At 45.1% G+C, this 24,992-nt stretch overlaps 1 protein-coding gene across 2 annotated transcripts in view; it reads left to right on the top strand.

The window, feature by feature from the left end:
* LOC147886534 (solute carrier family 40 member 1-like) overlaps positions 1 to 24,992 on the top strand; it is a 59,499-nt gene that overhangs the window by 852 nt on the left and 33,655 nt on the right. For both annotated transcript variants that reach the window (XM_087395440.1, XM_087395441.1), the window contains exons 2-3: positions 49 to 199; positions 7,827 to 8,023. In XM_087395440.1, coding sequence (XP_087251566.1) covers positions 49 to 199; positions 7,827 to 8,023 — 348 coding nt within the window. The remainder of the gene's footprint in view (positions 1 to 48; positions 200 to 7,826; positions 8,024 to 24,992) is intronic.

The following is a 24,992-nucleotide window of genomic DNA, read 5'->3' as shown; positions in this document are numbered from 1 at the left end:
CAAACTCTTTGCAAAGCTAATATGTAGTTGGTTTATCGCACTCTGCAGAATGTGGGAGTTTGCTGTTGGGCTTTTCATGATCGAAATTTGGCCAGACTCATTGCTGTTGACCTCCGTGTATGGTCTCGTGGAAGACCTGGCTGTAGTTTCCATGGGAGTCAGTGTTGGCAAATTGGTGGATACGACTTCCCGATTGAAGGTCAGTGTAGGCTTGCTCCATCTTTGTTGGGGCTTACCAGTATATGTCAAAATGATATTTTTGGAGCAGACCAAATCATAAACTAGGCAGGAGGCAACTCAGCAGTTGAGGAGCTGGCATGCATTACTGAATAGAATCTCCTAGATGGCCATCCTTTGAAGATGGGGATGGGTCTATCAAAGGATAGGAACTAGTCTCCTGTAGGGTGTGAAATTTCCTGATTCATCTAGTATACGAATATGGAACATTTTCCAAAATGACTTAACGCATTCATCCTTGCTTCTATGGAAAAAGACAATATTCTACATCGGCCTTATAAGGTGCTAGATCCCCGTGTCTCACTAAAAGAGCCGTGTTTCCAGTCGGGGACCAAAAATTTAGGCCAAACGGAGACATTTAGCTAAGACCTAGGAATCAGGATCAGTAAAGTGCATTAATGCATGATCTGGGTTGGAATTTTAAAATGATTGCTTCCAAAGATCGATCAAATTGCCGAAGGATTTAAATGCTAGCCAAAAAGAAATATTAAGCACAAATTTGCAATTTAGGAATTTTCTTGCTTTTTGACGCCTTGAGTTCTAATGTGTAGTATGTCTTGACAAATTAGAAAGAAGGGATGAGAGAGCAAAACTAGTCTTAAATCCTATAATTATCTTAGGAAAACCAAATCTTTTACTGTTTCCTACGGTCATGCTAAAAAGCAATACAATGAGCAGATATCCCTTAGGGCGTTGTGAGAAGCATTGCTTTGCAGTCTGCTTCTCAAGTTTCGAACTCACTGCCTAAGCTAAGCACGTTAGTGGGGTGAAGTATGCATCCAATGGATTCTTAAATGGACAAAAGTGTAAAACGTTCTTGCAGGCCAAACCTTGTGAAAATGCATGCAGCTCTCAGAAGTCAATTGAGAACTCGCTTGCTTGAGGATATGGTCTAAATACGATGCCCACCAAGCTGGCTTCTTGAGGATATGGTCTAAATACGATGCCCATGAAGCTGTTAGTGGCGCACCACAAGGCTGCAACACAGGCTATCCATATGTACTGAGAGGGTCGTTGCATGTGTCCTGGAGTCAGTTGAGTGATCACGCGACAGCACTGCTTCCTCCCTCATGATATAAGCTTGGCAACCTCTTGCCTCAAACTGGAAAAACAGCTTGCTCTCTGTGAACGAAGCTTGCATGCCCAAAGTAAACATTTGGGCTTGCTAAGCAGATGCGCTTGCTAAGCAGATGCGCCATGATCCTGAGCATGTGTCTCCATCTTCTTGGGCTGCCCGACATCTCGGGGTTAGCACTAGCAGCTGTTTTAGCGAGAGGGCTATAAGGAGGATGTGCGGGATGGAGAAGGGATTACTACCATTGCCAAGATGTGAAGGGAGTCCCGTTGAGGTTACCCTCCAACATCTTGTGCACTGAGTCCAGGAGCCAGCCATGATGTTGTAAATTTGGTTCTGGAGTGGTCTAAAGATTAAGTTGTTGCATACAAAGGCACCAATGGTGACTCATCTTTGATTGCTACTGCCACCACTATTGAAGTCTGTCTCATCTGTGCTAGCATAGGAGATAATAATGCTCCCAAAATACATTTGAATGGTGTAAAGATCCAAAGGGAACCCTAGTGGATGGTGGCTGTGGACCCGGAGACAACTAGACAGCAAGTACATAGTGCTACAACTCTTTCCTTGTTGCAGTATTTACCCTCCTCCCTCTCCATCTCGCAGTTCAATCCCTGTCATACTCATAGCGCAACCCAATCTTAGAGTGTCCTGCCTCTCTCTCTCTCAGTCTGCACCCCCTCCCTATCCTGGAGCCCACACCTCCCGTCTCATCCTCACAGCGAACGGCCCTCCCTTTTTCCATATCATCTCACCTCCATAGCCTGTCCCCACTCTTGGGCTGGCCCTCTCCCTTCTCCTGTTGAAAACTTGATTGCTACTGCTGAATTCTCCTCGCCCCTCCCCCTTCTCAGTTCACAGTCCATTGCCACTCTCAGGCAGCCCAATTTACTTTCCCCCAATTCACAGCTTTAAGCCCCCCTCCTGCTACTGCTGAATCACCCCTTTCTCCCTCTCCTTCACATCCCGTGTCCACTCTTGGGCTTCTCATTGAGCATCACTTTAGAAAGCATAATCTTCGTCCACATCAATTACTGGTGGTGTCCTGCACTGGATTAACCGGCATAGGGATTCTCCTGTTCTCCATCAACCAAACATGCTTTTGAACTGCTGGCTTCTTTGCTTTTGGAATCATACACTTTCTTGTAGCAATTCTTCTCCTCATGGCCTTCACGTCCACAATACTCGTAAACTATCATGACCTTTTTGCCACCATTGTCTTTATTCTGTCTTTTGCCTTTGATTGCATAGGCATGGTCTCCGGTGCCTGCAGTGCTCAACTCTACTCTCCTTCTTACACTAAGCAACATTGCAACCACATCTTGAAAAGCACGTGCATCTGAATTTACCCGTAGTATTGTGACCAGTTCATTGTACCTTGGTGGAAGGCTGGTAAGGAGGATGGCCTTGGCATCATCATCATCCACTTGCACTCCCAAAGCTCGAAGTTGCTTGACAATTGACCGCATTTTGTTGAGATGAGTTCCTAGAGAATCTTCATCACCCATCTGAAGTGCAAAGAGTTCCTGTTTCAACATGATCTTCGAATTCTTGACTCTCGATCCGAACAAAGCTTCTAACATATTCCAGTTTTGTGCAGCTATCTTTGTAATATCCACATGGTGGAAAAAGTTAACACCAAGAGCTCGACCTAGAAGACCTAAAGCTTTTTCATTCTTTAAGCCCCATGCTTGCATCTTCTCCAACCCTTGGTTGTTGTGCAGCTATCTTTGTAATATCCACATGGTGGAAAAAGTCGACACCAAGAGCTCGACCTAGAAGACCTAAAGCTTTTTCATTCTTTAAGCCCCATGCTTGCATCTTCTCCAACCCCTGGTTGTTGGCAGGTTTCTTTTCTATACCGGAAACAGCTCCCCACAAACCCTTCCATGAAAAGAAGATGGACAAAGAGCTGCCAGGAATGAAAATTCCTTCTACCAAACCTTACAATGGAGGTTTTTGGCAAACCCGACTTAGTGAAGGAGACTTTGGACCAGCTATCCATTACACTCTTCAGAAGAACAGACGACTTGTAGGGGACCGACCACAACCTAGAAACCTCGACTGGTTCGTGCAGGTTTTCAGCGAAAGTGGCCTTGATACCACTTGTTCGAAATTGAAATTAATACAACACATGAAATGCCGATATCTTTGAAGGAGACACCAGAGACTATATAAGGAAAACACACTATATGAAGGAGACACCAGAGACTATATAAGGAAAACACACTATATGAAATATAGATTTGACTGCGCAGCCCTACCGAGCTTGTAGCAGTTTACATTTGTTCCGATAATAATCTCGACTCAAAGCCATACAAGTCTAAGAGTTCTAACTAGAGAGCCTGGTCTACACAAGATGATAAGCCTGAGCCGACACACGGTTAGAGATGAAAGCCACACAGGCTAAGTCTGTCAAGATGTAATTGTTGCGACACACCCAGCTTCCACCAGATGGAGATGCTTTGCTCACACACACACGAGAAGGCGACACACACCAATGTTGTATACCAGAGGGAACCGCCCCAATACAGTCCTGCCAGCACCTAGGAAGCCTGTGGAGCCTATCAAAGATGTCGCCCAGTGCCTATAAATCGCCAGAGGTCAGACGACCTTCCTGAAATCCTGGAGGTCGACCCTCATAGAGAGAAAGATCTTGATCTTGAACTGTCAGGAGCCCAAAAGACAGAGAGTGAGAAGACATGCATAAGAAGTCTGGATGGGAGTCTGCCAAGTGGACAATACCTCACACCTTAGCAACAATAACTTCTTCCCACACAATTTACTAGAGCTAAGTAATCCTAACACTCAAGCTCTTCAAAGTTTGTTCAGCGAGATGCAAGCTATGCAACAACAGCTCTTGGTTTCGCAACAAATGCCACAAACCCAGAAGACACATCATGGTATGCCCTCCTTTTCTCTGAGATATATTTTGGGGGGAAAAAGTAGAGATATATGTTGGTTTTTGGTTGCAAAGGTGTGGAGCATATTTTGCCATCATCCATTATCCTGACAATATTTGTGCGACCCTTGTTGAAATGTATTGGTGAGGCAAGTTTTTTACACGGTGGTGGGAACTGAAGGAAAATCTTGTGTTGAGTGAAGTCGGAAGATTTTGCAGTGATGTCCTGAAAGTCCTGGACGTATGATTCTAGAGACTTGGTACCTTTTGTGGAGCTTCCGAAAGATGTCCTACTCATAGGATAATGAGAATGAAATCTGAAGGAACAAGCTAGAGACACTGAATCAGACCATCTACTTTGTGAAGATTTTTGATTAGTGCCTTTGGGACTCAAGCATGCGGGATCTTCGCCAGCGGACAAAGAGAAAAAGCAACCGTACTCCAAGCCTCAAAAGGCTAATTTCATCAAGCAGATGTCAGGGGCTAAGAAGCCTCGTTCTGATTCTTTGGCACAGAAGGAAGCCCAAGCAAAGGGACTCTGCTTCAAGTGTGGCAAGCCAGGTCACTTGTTAAACGCTTGTCTTTTGAATCGTAGTAAGGGGAACGGAAAAGTGGCTGTCCACTTAATTGAATCATGTACGCCAGGTAATCCTTGTCACATTGCTAGTCTAGATGTCTTTTATTCTGACATAAATTGTGAGAAATGTCATTTTAATGTTGATGTGTTTGGACCTCATGACTTAATCCATGTGGTGGGTTAGTCAATAGGCATCCAGTTCACATTCTATTTGATGATGAAAGTACTCACAATTTTATTGAAACTTCTCTTGCACAGAAGCTGAGCATCCTAACTGTTCCTAGTAGCCACTGCTACATGGTTAATCTCGTGCATGGAGCTACAGAGTCCTGGGAAGAGATGGTTGTCGATCTTCCAGTCGGGATTTAAGACTATCAGAGAAGCCACCTTTCCATGTTGTGAGATTAGATAGGATAGACATTTTGATGGGGATGGAGTGGTTCTTTGCTAAGAGCCCTTCTGTAAATATTGACTGATTAGGAATCATGTAATTAAATTTCATTAAATGGTTCTTTGCTAAGAGCCCTTCTGTAAATATTGACTGTAGGAATCATGTAATTCAATTTCAAGTTACTGAAAAGTTGATTAGTCTCCATGGAGATCTTGGTGGACCTATGGTGAAGATGGCTTCTCAACTTGATTTGAAGCTACATGCGTTCAATAATTTATCTTTTTGTTCTGCTTTGGAAACATATCATTTTTTACAATCTGGAGAGTGTAATTCTTTTTGGTGTGTAGAAAAGATGAAATGTATTTTGATAATAATCTGGGTTTTAAAAAAATGAAAAACTCACCTACAAAGCATGTCTCTCTTACAATAATGATAGTAATGGCTTTGTTGTCCCAAAAAACAGTGAATAGGGAAAGAATACAACCAACCATTTTGCTCATAATAATACTTCAGACATGGATTTGGCTGCCCACATTGATGAGTCAATGATGGGTGAGCAGTGTGTGTACTCGCTACTCCATATATTTATGATGTAAAGCAGTATGCGGATGGACTACCCGCTGCTCAATACATTTATGATGTAAAGAATACAACCAACCATTTTGCTCATAAGGTAAGAATACAACCAACCGTTTTGCAAAGAATAGGGTAAAAATACAACCAACCATTTTGCTCATAATAATACTTCAGCCATGGATTTGGCTGCCCACATTGATGAAAAAATGATGGGTGAGCATGTGTGTACCCACTACTCCATATATTTTATGATGTAAAGCAGTATGCGGATGGACTACCCACTGCTCAATATATTTATGATGTAAAGCAGTCCACTGAATCATGTGTCCTAGCTACTGTGGTAGCTGATGTGATTAGTCGGATCTCTTGGAGTGAGGATTCACCCAAGGCTCAACTATTACGTGACATTATTTTTGAATATTCAGATGTGTTTCCAAAGGAACTTCCCATGGGTCTATCTCCTGCAACATCAACCGTTGGGTCAGGCTCATGCTTGGTGCATAGCAAGTCTCTCTTTGAGCATGGACACCATCTGTAGATAGTGCTGTTCATACTTAGAAAGCGAAGCTCTATGCTAAGGAAAGAAAATGTGAGTTCTTGCAACATGAACTCACATACCTTGGACATGTCATTTCGATAACTGTTGTCCGTATTGGTTGAAAGCCAGAAAGGTATCTGAGTGGCCCATTTTGAGAATGATTACCGAGGTCAAATCCTTCCTAGGATTTGTAAACTATTCACATCTAGAATTATGCTAAGATAGCATTACCCCTGCTAGACTTATTTAAAGGGTAAATACAATAAGTATTGACCCATTGAGTGGATACGTGTGTTTTAAGCAATTAAAACATGCTGTTTTGACAACTCCTATGCTACAAATAGTCAATCTTAGTAAACTATTCATGGTTGAAACAGATGCCAGCAACTATGCTATTGGAGCAGCTTTGTTTTAAGAAGCCATAGTAGAAGGAACCAACTCATGAAAAGGAGCTATATGTTGTCATTCACGCATTGTAAAAGTGTTGTATGGATCTACTTTTGTGGTCTACGTCGATAACTCTTCTCTGAATTATTTCTGCAACTCTTTTGATCTAAGGGGCAGGAAAGCTTGGTGGTCGGAGTTGATGTAGGAGTTTGACTTCGATCTGTTATCAAAAGGGTTCTACCAACAATTTAGCTGATGTCTTGAGCAAAATTGGTAATGCGAATAAACTTTGCTTCACGAAGATCCATTCACGAAGATCCATTCAGGCCTATACAACTCTCTCATCTCAAAGATGAATCTTCCAAAGTGTCTGGGATGAAGTACAAGCTGGGAATGCCCCTCTTGGTAACAAACTACGAGAGTATTCCATTTGGAATTGTGTGCTTTTGCAAAGGGTAAGGTCTATGTACCTGGGGTGGAAGATACAACACATCATATCTTGTTTGAATGTCATGATAGTCCTAATGGCGGCCATCCAAGGGTACAAAGAACTTTGACCGAGTCAAAATAACTTTCTTTTGGCATAAGCTTAAGGTTAATGTCAAACTGTATATTCAAAACTATCAACAATGCCAAGTTAATAAAGCTGAGCGCTTGAGACAAGGTGGATTATTGCATCCTTTGGAAATACCCGAGAACAAACAGCAAAGTATTTTCATTGATTTTGTGATAGGCTTACCACGAACCTCTCATCAGGACTCAATTTGGGTAACTTGCCCAGCTGCTGCTAAGTATATTGTAAGTAGCTTATAATAGGCCAGTTGATCTAACGGCTTAGAATGTGCCACATGGCTTCGTAGGATTTTTAGAGTTTCATAAAACGCTCTAGTGCTGGCCAAGTAATCATTGACTGACTCACCAAATAGGCTAGTTTCATGCCTACAAGAGAGACTGTTACAGACACTTAGCTTGCTCATTTGTTTGTGGAGAAGCTATTTAGCCTATGCCATCCACATATTTGGCCAATCCAAATATTCCATGTTAATAAACTGTAAAGTAAAATATTATCCTTTTAGATTGATACTTATGCAAAGGGAAATATATGGCTTGAATGTGATCTTTTTGCTCATGTGCACAGTGCAGGTGGTACAGGTTTCTTTGGGTGTACGCAATGGTTCTGTCATGGCTGCCGCTCTAGCATTGGTGATCTTGCTTGTAAATCCTGGTGCTGTGGTGGGAGGATACAAAACATTCTTCAGCCTTGTTGCCTTGGTGAATATATTTGGTGGGGTTTCGGCTTTGGCAGCCCTTGCAACAAACATTGCTGTTGAGCGTGATTGGTAATATTCTGATTTCAAATCACATTTACATTATTAAACGATGTAATCCTTGGACATTCGATAACAATTTCAGCATTTTCGACTGCAATTTCAGCATTTTCGACTGCTCCCGTGCATTGAAGAACACATGAGAATAAGAAAGCAAGAGAAAAGGAAGGTTTCTGGTTGCTTTAGTGTCTTAGTACAACATATAGGTGTCGGTGCTTGCCATTGTCTATGTTGATGCTTGTTTTGAAGTAATGGAATTTTCCCCCATGTCCCATGAGAAATACCAATTTATTCCAAAAAATGTGATAAAAAGAGACTGATTCTCCGCAGTTGATTGTACAGCACGTACATTATATGCATATGTATATGTGCCTATATGTGCATCCTCCACAAGCTGCATCCTTGTAAGACCATTAGAGAAATAGTCTTTGAGATTCTTGGGGAAATTGTAGGTATTTCAAAATTTGCATAATGATTGCATGGCTCGGCAAGATTTAAACCTTGTTTTCCGTTCCTAAATTTTTTAATACTTTGGAAATGATACAAGATCAGATATCGTCGAGGTGTTGATAGCAGAGAGAAACTAGCTGCCAGCAGAATTTTAAGCTTGAAGATGCATCATGCATTTTTGTTTTTCTTATATTAAAGGGATCAATTGCTTGATAACTTCAGGATTTCAAGTGCAGGGCAGCCCTTACATAATGCATTGGCTAGAAGATCGATGCTGGTGAGTTTGACAAGGTTGGGGTACATACTGATTGGCTTTAGGAATTAAAAGGCTTAGAGATCGAAAGAGTTTCTGAAGTGAGATATTGTCTAACCTGTTCTATCTTCCGACTTCTTTTGGTCTTTGTCTCAGTCGGAAGGTAATGCTTGGTTTCGAGTCTGAGCTGACGGCGCAATGCCTTACACTCATCATTGCACTAGCAATTGCACAGGACTGATCCAATGGGTGGTGGACGGGTCGATACATTGCTGTGTGGGAAATTGGAATGATTGGATGGCAGCATCATACGACAAGGGTGGCTCTGTCCTCAATTGGAGGATACCGTCGAGATCCTCAAGCATAGTAGAGAGCGGGTGGCATAGGCTAGGGCTAGTGTGTGGTCAACGTTTTCTTTGGGCTTCTACACTTTGCCTTTGTAGTTATCACTATCTTGAGACATGAGGCTAGAGTCCTAATTGAGGATGAAGTGTCTGGGATGTGGGGGAGGGGGGGGGTGGGGGGGGACGGACTGTAAGGATCCCAACGCACTATCGAGAAATATGGCTGTATATTGGGTAGGGCTGTGAGGCAATGTAAGCAATGGGAGAGGTATGGAGAAGTGGCAATTGAGTAGAAGGGCTAAGAACCATAGTCAAGTGGCTAGCTAGAGGTAGGTGCTAAGAGAGAGTTGGTGAGGGCAGAGCAGAGCGGGCTAGTGTGAGGGAGGCAATGGGGGTTATTAGCAGGATGTTGGTGGAGCAGAGGGACGCAGAAGGGAAGCAGATGATGGCAGATTGTAGAGGCCCCTTTCGGAAGTCTCAAGTGTAGACCTTCTGGCGCCTCGATCTCACCTCCTCAATGATGGCTCTTAGACTGAAAATGTGATCAAGGGTGGAGTATGCCCCTCTGTAGTGACCTCATGTGCATAGGATGATGTATATGGGGGGAAGTAGCACACTGCTATGAAGATCGGTTGTGCCTCCAATAACTGGACTTGTATTCATGCTCCTCTCTCCATACCACAGATATGAAAGGCCTTAGGTGTGACCTGAATAGGGCAGCTATACCTCAGGAACCACGCACCCCATTGTCTCCCCTCATCTCTTCCTACAGGCAGACTCTATACCCCGTCACTGTGGGCAGCCCTCTCTCTGGTCTATCGTGTCTCAATGTAGAAGATAATGTCTCTATTGTGTATGTCTCCAAGAAAGCCCCTAGATCATACCAAAGGGTACCATTGCACTTCCACTCATCCCATGGGCCCGACACCGTCATAATTCCCCTTCTTCCTTCTCCCCCTTGTCTGCTTTTTCGTGGATAATCAATTTGCCATCCCTGTAAACAGCCCATTTGCCTGCTTATCTTGCTGCCATTACACATGTGATTCCCTCCCTTCTGTGCTCTTGCTGTAAAAAGAGTGAGGACATCATCCGATTAGATTTTGGTCCCCTTTAGAGATGCCCTCATGCTCATGAGGGTAGACCTGTCCATCGTAGTCGGGAGTTTCATCACTAAGGGTCTCGTTGGTATCACCGTCTTCCCTATTCTCCAAGCTGCCTCACACGTAAGGTTGACAACCATCTTGGTGAACAAAGATTGAGCATCTGCCATTGGGGTATCTCCTACTGTTAAGCCTCTTACGAAGACATTCAGTGCCTTGCTAGCCCTCCTTTTCTCTTCCTCTAGTGCCTTAGAGATAAACTTCTTCAGATTGTTATACAGAGACACTCAGAGGATGCATCACATGTGACAGGATATGGGAGACATTTATTAGATATGGGGGCTATACATGACTTGATCATATATAATGGTCTCCAACGATGGCCGAGGTCTGGAGGACTCACATGTTTCCCACATGAAGGGGGCAGCAGCACTGTGGATTACTTGATGGGTTCCCCGACCTTTGTGACACGAGTACATGACTTCATAGTACCACCTTCCCCATTTGGCACCTATCACTCATACGTGTCTTTTACCATTCTGACTACATTTCTTGATATAGCACGAGATCTCTCTGCTTCCACCCACATTCAGGTGCACTTTGATCATGCTCAGGGTGCAGTCTATATAAGCCACCTGTCTTGCAAACTAGTGACTCCCTTGAGAGATGATGCAGACCTCGCCTTGGTCTCAGATGCATTGGTATCAGCTATACATGATGCTGCCACTAGATCATTCCCCAGGACCAAGTCTATAACTCAGGAAGATCCCACATAATTCTTGGTATAATGATGAGTGCAGGGAGATGAGATCTCATCTTATACTAGAGCAGGCACTGGGACAATTGACGAGATCTGAGTCACATCGGATATCACGACGCTTGACGCGGTGAGCTTTCCTCTCACATCAGATTGATGAGATGATCCGATCGTCTCATGGAGGCGACCCCACTTTTGCATGGGGGCTCTTATCTAAGAGGAAACCAGCTATACCTATTACAGATCTAGAGGTATGGCACACCTATGCGACATCCCTCTATGATGTCCCCGCTTAGACACCACCTGACATGTCTGCTCTTCCTTGGCCCACCACCTGCATCCTCTTCACTCCACAGAACTTGAGGGCTGCATTACGTCGGCTCCATAATCGGAGAGCACAGGACCATGAGGGCTTACGGACTGAGCATTTTGCACATGGACAGGTCACAGGAGGTCTTGGCCCCAATCTTAGCACATATGCTCAATCATGCGGTGTGTCATGGTATTCCCCTAAGTAAGTGTATGAGGATACGATCTCAACTGGTGACCAACCGAAAGTAAAAGTTGCATGTTTGCTCGAGAGGTGTTAAAGATCATGACCTTGGTCTTGCCAAGGTTGACCTCCAAATCATGAGATAAACAAAAAGCCTACAGTGCATCTTGGTGTCGCTGGAGCCCCTTGGGTGTGGATGACAAGAGTGCCACGTCATCTGCATAAAGAAGAATCCTGATGATGATCCCGGCAAGTGAGCAACCGGTCCCTCCGAACGCCCCCATGAAAGTCTCAAGCTCATCGATGTAGAGGCCAAACAGGGTCGATGATAAGGGATAACCCTGTTTGACCCCTATGGTACTCAAGATCTCATCTGTCCAACCTACGCATGTCCGAACTCGGCCTGAGACTCTCTTATACAGTGCCATGACTGCCCAGATGATCTCCTGATCAAATCCCAGTGTCTATAGGCGTGTGATGAGACGAGCTCGAGGTACTGTGTTAAAGGCTTTGCGGAAATCCACAAAGCAACAATATACCCTCTCCTTCCGTGATCTGGCCTCCTCAATAACACTCCTGAGTGTGAGTATGTAATCCATAGTCCCATGGTCTCGCCTGAATCCGGCCTGACCCTCTGTGCCCTCTCATCTCTGCGAACAGGCTGACCGATGCATCCAATACAGCTGCATAGATCTTGGACATCACATGTCCAATCATGATAGTCGAGTCCATGGGATCCCCTGCCTTGTGGATGGGGGTGATGGTGTTGAGTGTCCAAGTGCGGGGGAAGCCAAGGCAAACAGCGTCATTGAATAGCTTTGCTAGGATTGGGGCTAACGTGTCGATCCCATATGCGATAAACTCAGTGCATAGCCCCTCGTGATCCTTAGCTCGGCCATTGTGCAGTTTCAATGTGCAGTTTCAATGTCGCATCCTTGACTCCCCCTCTAGTGAACAACGTGCAAGTGGTGGGGTGAGGTGTGTATGAGATCTGGAGTGGGCTGGTGTGGGACATCATAAAGATGGTGTGCATATGTGTGCCAGACTCTCGTGTCGGTGAGGGGTGATGGAGACCTACGCTCAAGGAATCTGCGCTAAAAATCCTTAGAGTTGTTTCTATACAAAATGTGCAGCAGCTCCTCCTCATTTCGATGAAGAAATGCCTGCTTCTTCCGACGTACGAGACGTCGGTACTTACGTACCGTGTTTGGTGTGTTCGGGAGGTGATATTTGGTTTCAAGTCGGAGCTGTTGGAGATAAGCCTTGCACTCCGCATCGTACCGATTGTTGCAGGGTACATAACCAAGAGGTGGTGGTCTAGTGGACCGTGTGGCGTGGGGAAAGATTTGGAAGGCAGCCTCATGGAGTGTGCGACTAATCAGGGCAGCACAGTCCTCTATGAGTGGTATGTGATCGATGTAGGTTAGGAGTCTGTTTAGGCATCCAGAGTAGGCCGGTGAGAGGCTGTGATCAAAGTGTATGTCGTGGTAGGTATCGTGCTTCCTATGTGGTGTGTGTGGTGTGGCTAAGCGTGGGGTGGCGATAGTGAAGAATAGGTATGTGTAATCAGTTCCTGGAGGGAGTGGTGCTACGGTGAAGTCGGTGATACATGAAGTGAAGGTAGGGGATCCCATGATGTAATCTACTACACTAGTGCCCCCCCTGTGTGGGAAGCAAGTAAAACCACCTGAGGAGGGCCATAGGTCAAGCCCGTTGTAGATGATGAGATCATGCATCCTACCCAGATCAAGGAGCGCATGTCTATATGGTGTAACAGGCCCGTGTCGCAGTCCGATGAGGTCCTGGTCATACCTACTCCATCTAGGTCCATGTCTGGTAGCATGATAGAGTCGTCTCGGAAGTCCAGGAGTGGTGCCTGGCGCGTGTTCATCCTGGCGTTGAAGTCCCAACAAGGAGAACTTCCCCGCGCGCTGAAAGGTCTGGGATATCCTGACGTAAGGGTGCATATGGCAATGTCTCACCCTCCTCTCGTGCAACTCTGGCGAAGTGGGATGTGTCTGGCGGGAAGTAGCATATTGCTATGAAAAGATCACGGGTGTCTGTCCGTCGGATTCGGATCCACATAAATCGGGAGTGTGCGTCCTTCCTCTCAATGGAGATGGCTCCAAGCGAGGGAAGACCTATACAATACTGCGACCCTGCCTGATCCTCAGACTCCTCCTGTATCCCTCGTCTCATCCCTGAAGGCTGACTCCCATGTGTAGCCACTGACTATCGGTAGTGGACGCTCTGGGCTCTGGTGTGTCTCTGTGTAAAAGACTGTGTCTCGTCCTGTATAAGACTCCAAGAAGTTCCCTGGGTCTAACCATAAGGTACCATTATAGTTCCAAATGGTGCAGTCTAGGGTCTTGAAAACCTGAGTCTCATAGGCCCCGTCCCCCTAGGGGGTACCCGACGGGTGCCGGTCAACAACCTACCATCTCGGACCACGGCCCATTTTTCCTCCTTGCGGGCAACATCCCGCTGCTGCAGAAGAACTCGTCACTCCTCAATCTGTAGTGGTGTCAAATCCTCATTCATGGACAGGGTGGGATGCTCTCATAGAGCGGCTCGGCGTCGGAGTGTCACTAGTCGAGCATGTGAACCTTTGAAGCAAATGACTAGGGGCTGCTCTCAGTTGGGATCTCTCCCAACACGCCATGCTCCCTCTATGCCATCGTCGGGGACCCCCATGGTGGTGGTCACAAAGGTGATCGCCTCCTCCATGGGCGTCATAGTGGTGCTGGTGCTGTCTCGCGTGATCCCTCGTATCTGGATGTTAAGGGCCTTCAAAGCCCTCTGTTGCTGCTCTTGCTCCTGTATGGCGGCTGAAATGGTTGCCTTTGCAGGCTCCCATTTCGCCACATCCACCCATCTAGTCATCTCTGCTATAGCTGACTGTATCGTGGCTATCTGTGTCTCTATCTCTGTGACGGGGGTCCCTCCAAGCGCTGCTCTGAGGGTCCCGAGCTCCTCTCGAAGCTGTGTGATGTCGTGTCTGAGTCCCTGGATAAGGGTGCCCTGCTCGTGTATAATGCATGTCTGCTCCTGGGTGTATCAGGCCTGCTCCTGGGTCAAATGTGTCAGCTCTGCTTGACGGCCCAGGATGTTGTGTATCTCAGCCAATAGGGAGTCCCAAGCATCTGGTGGGGGCCTAAGATGTCCTGGTCCTGGATCTCGAGAGAGGTTGGAATGAAGGTGGGCTGCTGAGGTTGTACTGAGGGTGGGGACAGCATGATCTGGGCGGGGGAGTGGTATGTAGGAGTAGCGAGGCCGGACGAGGTGATGAAGGGTGGCCAACTGAGAGGTAGAGGTGATACGAGGGGAAAGTACGGTGGAGCCGTGGCCGGTGGCCCAGTGGTGAGGCTACTAGAGAGGAGACCTGTGATGATGATGCAGGAGAGGGGGAGGAGAGAGGTGGCGTAGATGATGAGGCAGATGATGGTGGTGAAATAGTGATGGTAACCATAGAGGTCAAGGATGTGGTGAGCGGCATGGGCTTTGGGTGGGCCCCTTTCTTCTGGGCCACGGTGCTGTCCATTGTCAAACCGCTCCGGTTGCTGCGTTTGTTGAAGTCCTCGAGATTGAGTTGCTTTTGTGTTTTCGCCTTGTCACCGTTCCCCTTCCCCATCTCCCGCCTAGTCTCCTATCCTCATCCCCCTGTTCCCTTCATTATGGGGGAGGCAACAGCGGGCAAAGAAGGGATTGCAGGAGGTCGGGGCTGACTCAAATGTGTAGAAATTTGTGGGTCATCTTCTCCGGCCTGATCTTCACGATGAGACCAGCGATGCAGGCCAGACTGAGTAGGGGATACGCCTCACTGGCTCCGGCTAGAGAGACAATGCTTCCACTCCCACTTCCAGGACGCTCGGACCAAGGCTCTTCTCTTTGACTCCTTGGTCCAACCAGCCGGTATGTATGGCAGCCCTTGTTGGGGGCCTGACATGTCAGAGATAGAGTAGACACATGTGGAGCGCCTGCAAATCCTCATGCTCTCATGGATGATTCGGGGGGAACCGTCTGTACCACATCACATCATTCAAGCCGAGTTTGGTGCTTCTCCACTCCAGCTAGATGCAGTCTTTTAGACCATCACATTTCTACACCGGGTTAGATCATATGGGGACTGCACATCAGGGAGACAGAGGTTGCCATGGTTGGCTCTCGATTCCTCCATGAGGTTGGCAGTAGAGGGAGACGAGCGATGCTGGTATGCACGGACTCACAGATGGTTTGTGAGACTAGGGTTTCACATCGATAGGATACCTCCTTTTCAGTACAGTTTAGATGCCCCTCCGGTACTCCCACCCACCATCCCGATCGGGCCACATACCAACCAGGTCATTCGAGAGGATCTCCTGCAGCTACACACCTTTAGGACTTGGTTGGAGCCGAGGGAGCTTCCAGTGAAGCTGAGTTTCTACAGAGATTACTGTCTTCATATTTCACAGGAGAGATTCATCACACCACCGGGGTACACTGAGCTTCATATGCCTCACTCACTACAGATCTCCATTAGACAGTTTCGGGTATCATCACACCGCCTCCACATAGAGAGCAGCAGAGCAGGGGGGATTCCTAGGGAGCATCGCTTATGCAAATTTTGCAACTGTCAGGAGGTTGAGTCGGAGGAGCATTTTATTTTTAGGTGCCCAGTGTACTACAAGATCCGAGGTCACTACCACTGCCTCTTCAGAGACAGCTCCGGGCTCCTTTCCAGATTCCTCGCCTACCCAGATCAGAGATGCCTCGCGGCCTTCATTCACGAGGGGGTCCGACATAGAGAGTACTTACTCAGGCGACGGGGCTTGGCCACATCATCAGACACCTCTCAGAGCAGGATCACAGAGTTCTTCCCATCGAGTGACATTGATCGTCCAGTCTCTAGCCACAGACGTGACAGAGACCCCGACGCGACGACCGTAGCACGACACACGAGACATCGAGGGGACACACAGATCACTCTGGGGGACCTCCCGTCATTGTTTAGAATCGGGATACGTCTCACGGGAGTCACAGTGGCTCTGGTCTTGCGTCGAGCCTCGTCCAGGAGACCAAGATGCATGACACCCCTTGATGGGCGCTAGCGTCCCATCACCAGCTATGCACCAGCCAGGGCGACATGACATACAGAGGATTCCCCTCCGCTCCAGTTTTTTTCTTTTCATTGTTACATCCAGATGTATTTGATTATGTATGATCAGACTTAGGATTCAGCACGGGTGATGATGCTCGTTTCAGTAGCTCCACCCTTACTGTGATTTGTATCAGGTTTTCTTTGAGTCTCATGGACCCATCGGTCTTCTAAAGACTCTAATAAAATTTCTTTCTTTTCTTTCTTTCCCTTGACATGTCAAGATAGAGGATATTGACGACATTAGAGCAGTATGGACCAATGAGACGAGACGAGGAGGAGGGGAGGTACAGCCAAAGACACCAGAGCCACCCACGATACAGGGACGGACTAGAGCACGCGTGATGGAGGTCCAGCTTCTTATAGTTCTATTGGGAGGAGGCCGCCCAACTAGAGGTGTTCGACCAAAGGTGTTACTATTGATATGGCCCACAGGATATAGAGAGCTCGGAGACCACACCCTCCACCACAGTGTGAGACGACGAGATAGACACAGATATGTGAAATTTTTGCAGCTCACAAGAGGGCCACCATGGACCTGGATATGTCTTCTGACTCTTTGTTTGAGATTGAGTCTAGCTATTAGTCACTTGTTGTAGACTTGGAGTTAACATGTTTGTATCTTTGATTTTATTCTAGTCTAGTTCTTAGCAAAGGGTCTTAGTGTGCCCTTTGCCTCAGCCCTTTGTGCCTTGTATGAGTATATGTCACTTTTGATTTTGTACGTTGTCTCATAGGCCCGTGAGGCCTTTCAAAGACATTAATACCTCTCTCTCTCTCTGTGGACTAGGTCGATCACCAACATCGCTCTAGCACATGTTTCCCCCCACCTCCAAAAAAAACGAGGGTTTATATTAAAAGGTCAAATATATACAATTGTCTTGAGTGTTAGAATTATTGCCATATTCTAGGCAGTGACCAATGTAATCCATAGGTGAGTTAGGGGCACTTTTCCCTCACTAGAGGTTTTTTCCCCTAACCACAATTAGTGGGTTAGTTTGGTTTTGTCACTTAGACAAAACCACCTCCACTCTTGTTTGTATCTAATCTCTTATCTATTGCATCTTCTACGTTTTTCTCTCTAGCTCTTGGCTCCCTGTTTGTCGGCTCCTCTCTCTCTCTCTCTCACACACACATTTGGTATCAGAGCAGCTTGAGCTCCCAGCCTACTCGTATGTACTCAGCACACGCCATCCGTACAGTCCCGACCGTACTTACATCGCCGTACAACGTACAACGCCGTCCATGTAGCTTCTGTCTCATCGTTGTCCGTACTGAGTAGACGTTGCCTGTATAGCATGTGTTGTTCCGTCTGTACAGGGTACCGCCCGTCCGTACAAGTCTTGCACACTGCGTCCATACAGGGTCAGCGCCGTATGGCAACTGTACACTTGTTGTCTGTGCAACTCCTGTCCCGTGCCCGTACAACAGTATGGAGCCGTACAATTCTCGCCTTGTTGTCCTCGTCCATACATGCCTGTCCGTACAGGCTCTGTGGGACTTCGTTCGTACATCTCCCATACACACGTGATCCTACAGCTCTCGTACAGCCGTACATTGCTATCCGTACTCGACCATACATCTTTTGGACACCTGACTGTACAGTCCGTACAATACGGTTTGCAGGGTCATGGGTGTCACGTCTCCTTGCAGGTTGCATTTTGCATTAAGCCATTGTTTGGTAGTGGAGAAATTTGGGGCAGATTTTCTTGCTTTGCAGCTTTGCAGATAAATTTGCAAATTTGGGGTTTTGCAGTAGGCAAATTGGGGGTTTTGCAGGCAAATTGCAAAATTTGGGGCTTTCAGTTGATTTGCCCTCTTTTGGTTGCAACTTACCGCAAAAATTTGGGGCTTTTGCATTTGGCAGTGGACAGACACTTTGGGAGTTTTGCAGGCAAGTTTGGCAGTGGATAGAGACACCTTGGGAGTTTTGCAGGCAATTTTGGACTCAAATTAAGTCACATTGTAGACGTTTGCCATTTTTTGCAGACAAATTTGGCAGACTTTGGGTATTTGCAGAGCATTGTGGTGCATTTTAAGCCTTTGATAGGCTATGACAGCAAGCTGTCTTTTTGGGCATATCGCTTGAAGAAGAAATTAGATGTGTTTATGCATTTCAAACACTTTGTGGCCAAGGTTGAAAATGAGACAGGACTCAAGGTGTAGACACTTTGCATTGACAGCGGGGGGGAGTATATGTCTCATGAATTTGAGGCATTTTTTAAGGAGAAAGGCATCAGCTTACAGTGAGGTATACCCCTCAGCAAAATGGCAAAGCTGAGCGGAAAAATAGAACTCTCATGGAGATGGATCAATGCATGCTCACTAGCAAGAAGTTGCCTCACAGATCCTGGCTCGAAGGGCTCATGTGTGCCAATACTGTTTTGAATCGAGCTCCCACAAAGGCTTTGAAGACAATCACACTCCCTACGAGGCTTGGCATAGGAGAAAGCCTTCAGTGGATCATTTTCGTGTCTCTAGATGTGTTGCATATGCCCACGTGCCTGTGGAGATTTGACATAAGTTGTCAGATAAGGCACTGAAGTGTTTTTTTGTTGGGTATAGTGCCGAGAGCAAAGGCTATCGTCTCTACAATCCTGCCACATGCAAGATTTTTGTGAGTAAAGATGTAATCTTTTCAGAGAATGCAGCTCATAACTATTCCAGCTTCTTCAGATGATGTTTTTGAGGGGTTCCTTCCTATTGCTTTTGGTTTCCGAGCTGATACTCATGCTGAAAATCAGCATTTACAGTAGCCTCCTCCTGTTCCACATGCCCCGATTCAGCCACCTGCTGATTTTGTTCCTCTACAGACAATGGATGATGTTGTCAGGCAAGAGATGCAAGAGATACACGCAGCAAAAACAGTTCCAAACTGGTTGCTACAAACTCTCAGGGAGAGTAGACTTGAGGCACCTTTGCCTGGCACAACTTGTAGTGCAGCAAGGCACGCAGGGGGGGCTCTTTCTGTTGAATCAGCTTATGCAGGCACTCCTCTTGATGAAGAAGAACTTGATACTTTCGAAGAAGCCAAGGATAATGTGCACCGAATAAATGCCATGCACAATGAATTGCAGTCCATTGAGAAAAATCAGACTTGGGATGTTGTGAATTCGCCACCAGGAAAACATGCCAACAGTACCAAATGGGTTTTCAAAGTGAAAAGGAAGCTAGATGGGTCCATTGATAGGTACAAGGCACGGCTGGTTGCCAAAGGATATGCTTAGAAAAAGGGCATAGATTATGAGGAGACTTTTGCTCCTACATCTCGGATGACGACTATCAGATCAGTTATTGCAATGGCTGCAGCTTTTGTTTGGAATGTTCATCAGTTGGACATAAAAACAGCTTTCCTTAATGGAGACTTGCAGGAAGAAGTTTATGTCAAACAACCTCCTAGCTTTGAACTTTCGTGCAATGCACATCAAGTTTGCAAGATGAATAAAGCTTTATATGGGCTGAAACAAGCCCCACGTGCATGGTATGCCAAGATTGATGCCTTCCTGGCCAGCAAAGGGCTGCATACTAGTCCAACTGAAAGCACCCTCTACATCAAGAAGGATGGGGGGGATATTTTAGTCATCTTTCTTGATGTAGATGACATGCTGCTCACAGGGTCAAATGAGGAAATAATTGTAGATTTCAAGGCTGAATTGAAAGCTGAATTTGACATGACAGATTTGGGCATGTTAAATTTCTATTTGGGGATCCAGTTCATACAAGACAAGCTGGCATTGTTGTCTCAATCCAAGTATGTGCAAAAGGTCTTGGATAGATTCAACATGCAAGATTGTAAGCCTACAGCCACTCCCATGGAGCCAGGGCTGAAGCTTACTATGTATGATGCAAGTGAATCACTGGATGCCACACTTTTTAACCAGGCTGTTGGATGCCTCATTTATTTGTGCAATACACGGATTTCCTGCATTCAAACAAGTGCCTGCAAAAAGATCCCATTTAAGCTTGTAGAATGTACTACCCATTGCCACATTATTCACAGTAACAGAGTACAATTCAAGCCTTGGGGACATCCGTGTCCCACAAGATGCAAAATCTATTTGAGTTCTCATTTTGCCTGGGTGGACATACCACCTTTCCTGATGATGCTGCAATTTTTGGCAATAGTTTTGCCAGGCATTGAGGGAAATCTACAACCTCAGCCCATAAGGGGCAATGATGGCGAATCAAAGATGGATAGTCTTTGGTGGGAGACCAAGGCAGTACATGCACCATTTGCTGCCCATAGAAGAGGGGATAGTACTCCAGCAGCATTTTCTTATGAAGTTCATCTGTCATGATCACTTCCGAAAATCCCCAAGCTGCATAATGCACTTTTTGAACAAAATAACCACCCAAAGTGCATGTGAGCCAGTTTCCCACATCTATATCAACAAGCATACGGCCTGGAAAAAATAGTCACCACATTCAATGCATATTCCCTGACAGGATCAACTATATCAGTCCTCATCAGTGAGGCCAACCGTTGGAGTAGGCTCCTTCAAACCCTTCATGCATCAATTCATAAACTAGCTCGGCTTCATCCGGCCTGCATACACATGATGCTTATGCTCTTGCAGAGCCATTATATCAGGCTGCTATTTATTAACATAGGCCCACACAAGTTTCCATTTTCCTATGCCACATAACCCTTGCACATTCTAAGTCAAGCATTTTATTTGTTCGAGCATGTTTACAGGTATGTACAGAGTCTATCTCACAAAAAAAGCAATCAAGTCTGCATGTTCACCTCAGGATCCATGAGATGATCCTGATTGACACCGCATCATCTTAACTGGGCAGTAAAAAAGCGACATCCTCTTCAAGAGAGAGAATATGACTCTCAATCACCGCAGCCCAAGTAATGCCCATACCACAATTCTCTGCAAGAGTACACCAATTTGAGGAAGCGCCAGTCCAAGTACAAGGTGGAAGGGTCACACACACACACCCTCTTTTTTTTTTTGAAAGCCATTTGTATTATATTAAAATAAACTGTGAAACTCTCCCTGAAAAAGAGGGGAGAAGTAGTTACAACATCAATTATAGGACAAAAAAGCAGGAAAATCCAGATCCAATGCATGTACGCAATCAAAGAATGATTGCCGTAGAAGCACATAAGAAATGATACTTAGAGAAGGCAAGATCATTAAAGACTCTATGATTAATGTCCTTCCATAGAGTCCATGGTGCCCAAAAACTAAAATAAACAGGTACCTAAGAGTAGATGAACTCCAAAAATAGAACAAACCTAAGACTACAGAGAATATGTCTGATGCATGAGCTTTGCTCGGATTGTGAGTTTGCAACGAATTATGATGTATTTCCTAAGAAAATATCCTCCTCCTCTATTGTCTATTTTAAAAGAAATGCATATATATAAAGACCCATGCATGTACCTACACAAGTCATCTTGGAGTTCACACAAAGCATTCTATAATGCTTTTGCTTTGAGCATGCTTGAGAATCCTCTAACCAGATTCACAAGCCTTCTCTTTGAATGCCCATTTGCTCAAGATATTGACACGTGTCACATGTTCTCTACCTCATCTAGATGCTTGATTTAAAATAGTCCACCATCTACAACAGCAAGACATGGTTCACAATAATTTCTTCAATGACTCAATATCTTGAAGCAGAGACAACTAAAGGTGAACAGATTTCCGAAAGCAATCAGGTGTATCTGATGTTTCAACTATAAGGTTACAGTTAAAAGTTCACCATCTAGAATTTCTTAAGCATGCTAGTCACTGCAGGTTTCTTCTTTTTAAACATCCTCACCAAGACTCGAGAACAAGCTCCCTTAAAGCTCACACAATTTAGCTTGTCAATCTTCTCAAAATTGTGTCTCCAACTTGTATAAATTTGCACTTACAATGCATTTATAATCCTTCTCATAAAAACTGTAGAGATGTTTTTCCATGTATTATTCCATCGCCGCCCATTTAAAGTATAATTGCACTCACAATCGATTTAGTGCAATCAAAGAATATCAACCTCAAAGAAAGCAGAGATACTATCATCAAGATAAGCAACCGAGTAGATAGGCTATTTAGTGAATTCCTTGAAAAACTATCTTCTTCGCTATCATATTTCACAACCATTTAGGGTTACTAGGGAAAAGAAGAAGAATGAACGATGTTCAAATCTAAGAACATCATAGGAGCTTACAGCCAAGTCCTGCAGCTGCTCCTGGAATAAATGATGCGAAATATAGATCGGTGAAGGTGGCAAACTGTAGCATGCCAGATCCCACAATCGCAGGAAGCAAAACTACCAACACTTACAAAAGTATGTGATTCAACTTTTAGAAGGACCTTCATGCACATTTCACAATCACAAGTACATTCTCATTAGGAAAAAACTGCATTCTAGAAACACCTTCATGCACATTTCACAATCACAACTACATTCTCATTAGGAAAAAACTTTTCTTAAGACAATTGCCCCTTTTGTGGGACCAATCCTGCATAAAACTAGCCACAAGAATTTGATCTTCAAATTGTAGGTGCTTTGACTGCTCCCTAATGCTATTCAGTAAGAATGGCTATTTGAAGATGTGACTGTCATTATAATCAAAGGTTTGGATACGTTTTTTGTGGGCTTGTATTGTTTTATTGTCTTGACACCGTTGTTAATCAGGGTGAAATCTTTTGCAAAGACTTGGCTTAACGTGTCTAATTTCTTTCTTTTGCAGGTTTTTTTTTGTAGTTGCTTCCCTGCCAAAGCTTGTGCAGGGGCTCTTTTATGGCAGGATTTGCAGAGGTAGCCAGAGTATAATTTCCAAGGGCCAGCAACTGCTGCAGTCTAACAGCCTGGCAAAGCACCTGATTTTGAGATTGCGGATGCCTAATCATTGATTTACAACTTTCAAAGTTCAAACATGACAACACTAGAAACTACAAAGATCTTTGTAGAAAACATCATGTTACATGAAAATACGCTCAACACATACCACAACCAACATCTATCCAGAGATCACCAGCATCCTAAAGCAGCCAAAAGAATATAATTCTGATACTCTTCAAAAGAAAAACGGGTTAGCTTTGAACCAAGATTTCCTTCTCTTACCTTGTCTCTTATCCAAAGAGATCAGGATTGGTTTATCGTTAGAAAAAGGAAGAGAAACAAGAGCTTCGCTCTTATAACAAAGAGCTGAGTCTACAAAGTCTCTTGAGAAGTAGGCCCTATCTATCCTTGGAAATGACCAATTTGATTGTTAGACCAGGTGAAAGAGATATCTGTCGAGATATCAACAAGCAGTGTTTCCTACCCCGAATAGTGTTTCCTAGTCCATTCCATCCGTCTCTCTGGGACTCTACCATCTGGAAATCACCTAGAAGTATAGTGTTGTTCTGAAGAAACTTGCTGTCCCATAGAAGAGCCCTTTCCCTTGTGGAGTTAGGGGCGTAGACAAAGAAGATCTGACAATTCAACCGAGGATGGCAAAATTCTATTCCTATTCCAAAAGTTTCAAAAGTGGCGAGAGGACGAGTGATTGCCTAGGTGGGATGAGCTGCTACTCCTAGAACTGCGCCGCCTCTCCCTTCTTCATGGTTAGTGCAAAACCACTGTCTTTTGTCACCAATTTGACTGAGCTGCCAACGCAGTTTAGTCCCTGAGGCTTTAACCTCCTATAGAGCTAGAAAATCCGGTCTAAGGCCTTTTGATCCTAACCATGTTTTAAGAATAGCAGGTTTGAGATCATTTGTTAAACCCTGGACATTTACACTTAGGAAAGTGAAGATGTCTTGCATCATTGGGAGCTTTTTATTCTGCTTCTTCTTGAAGCTAACTGGGCTGTTCTGAGGAGATAAAGCAAAAGCTCTTGACATTCTTCTTTTTTCTCTTTCTATTGAGCTGAGTTCCTTCCCTCTAACATTTCCCTCCTCAAGTTGTGGCTTGGCTTTTCCCAACCTGTTTGCTTTTCTACATTTGACAATTGTAGAAGGGGGATCTTCCTTATCAATTGTTTCGTGTTCAGCTTGTTCTAGTTGCGCCTCAAAATCTTGGGTAGCAGCAACAAATTCTTCTTCTCCTGAGCTATCATCTGTTATGCTCTAGCCGAGATAGCATGACCTCGGAAAGATTGGTGGGCATTTTCTCTTAGATGACCGACTTCTGTAATATTTTATGTGCGTATATAAAATGGTCAAGGGAAGTAACTGCCAAGGTCCTAGGTGAGGGTGTATTGGCATCGACTAGGTGGTTCTGAGTGCTCAGGCCTAGGTGCACCTAAATGTGTTAAAAAAATGCCAAGGGGCAAATGTTTTAATTGTGCCCCAAGAGAGGGGTAAATGGTGTACCAAGCTAAAGGTCTAGAATGATGACATGTGGCAGAGGGAACCATCTAGGGAATTGTGGGCTTGTGGATAGGCATGAAGGAATGAATTACGTATCTTTGTGAGCATGCCATCCATGAGATAGGCTGGGAGGATATTCGGGATGCCAGC

This window comes from Dipteris shenzhenensis, chromosome 24 (assembly GCF_047967505.1).
Source record: "Dipteris shenzhenensis isolate YYH24624 ecotype China chromosome 24, Dip_SZ_1.0, whole genome shotgun sequence".
NCBI lineage: Eukaryota > Viridiplantae > Streptophyta > Polypodiopsida > Gleicheniales > Dipteridaceae > Dipteris > Dipteris shenzhenensis.
Note: the sequence above shows the minus strand (reverse complement) of the source record. Positions and strands in the feature narration are given on the sequence as shown.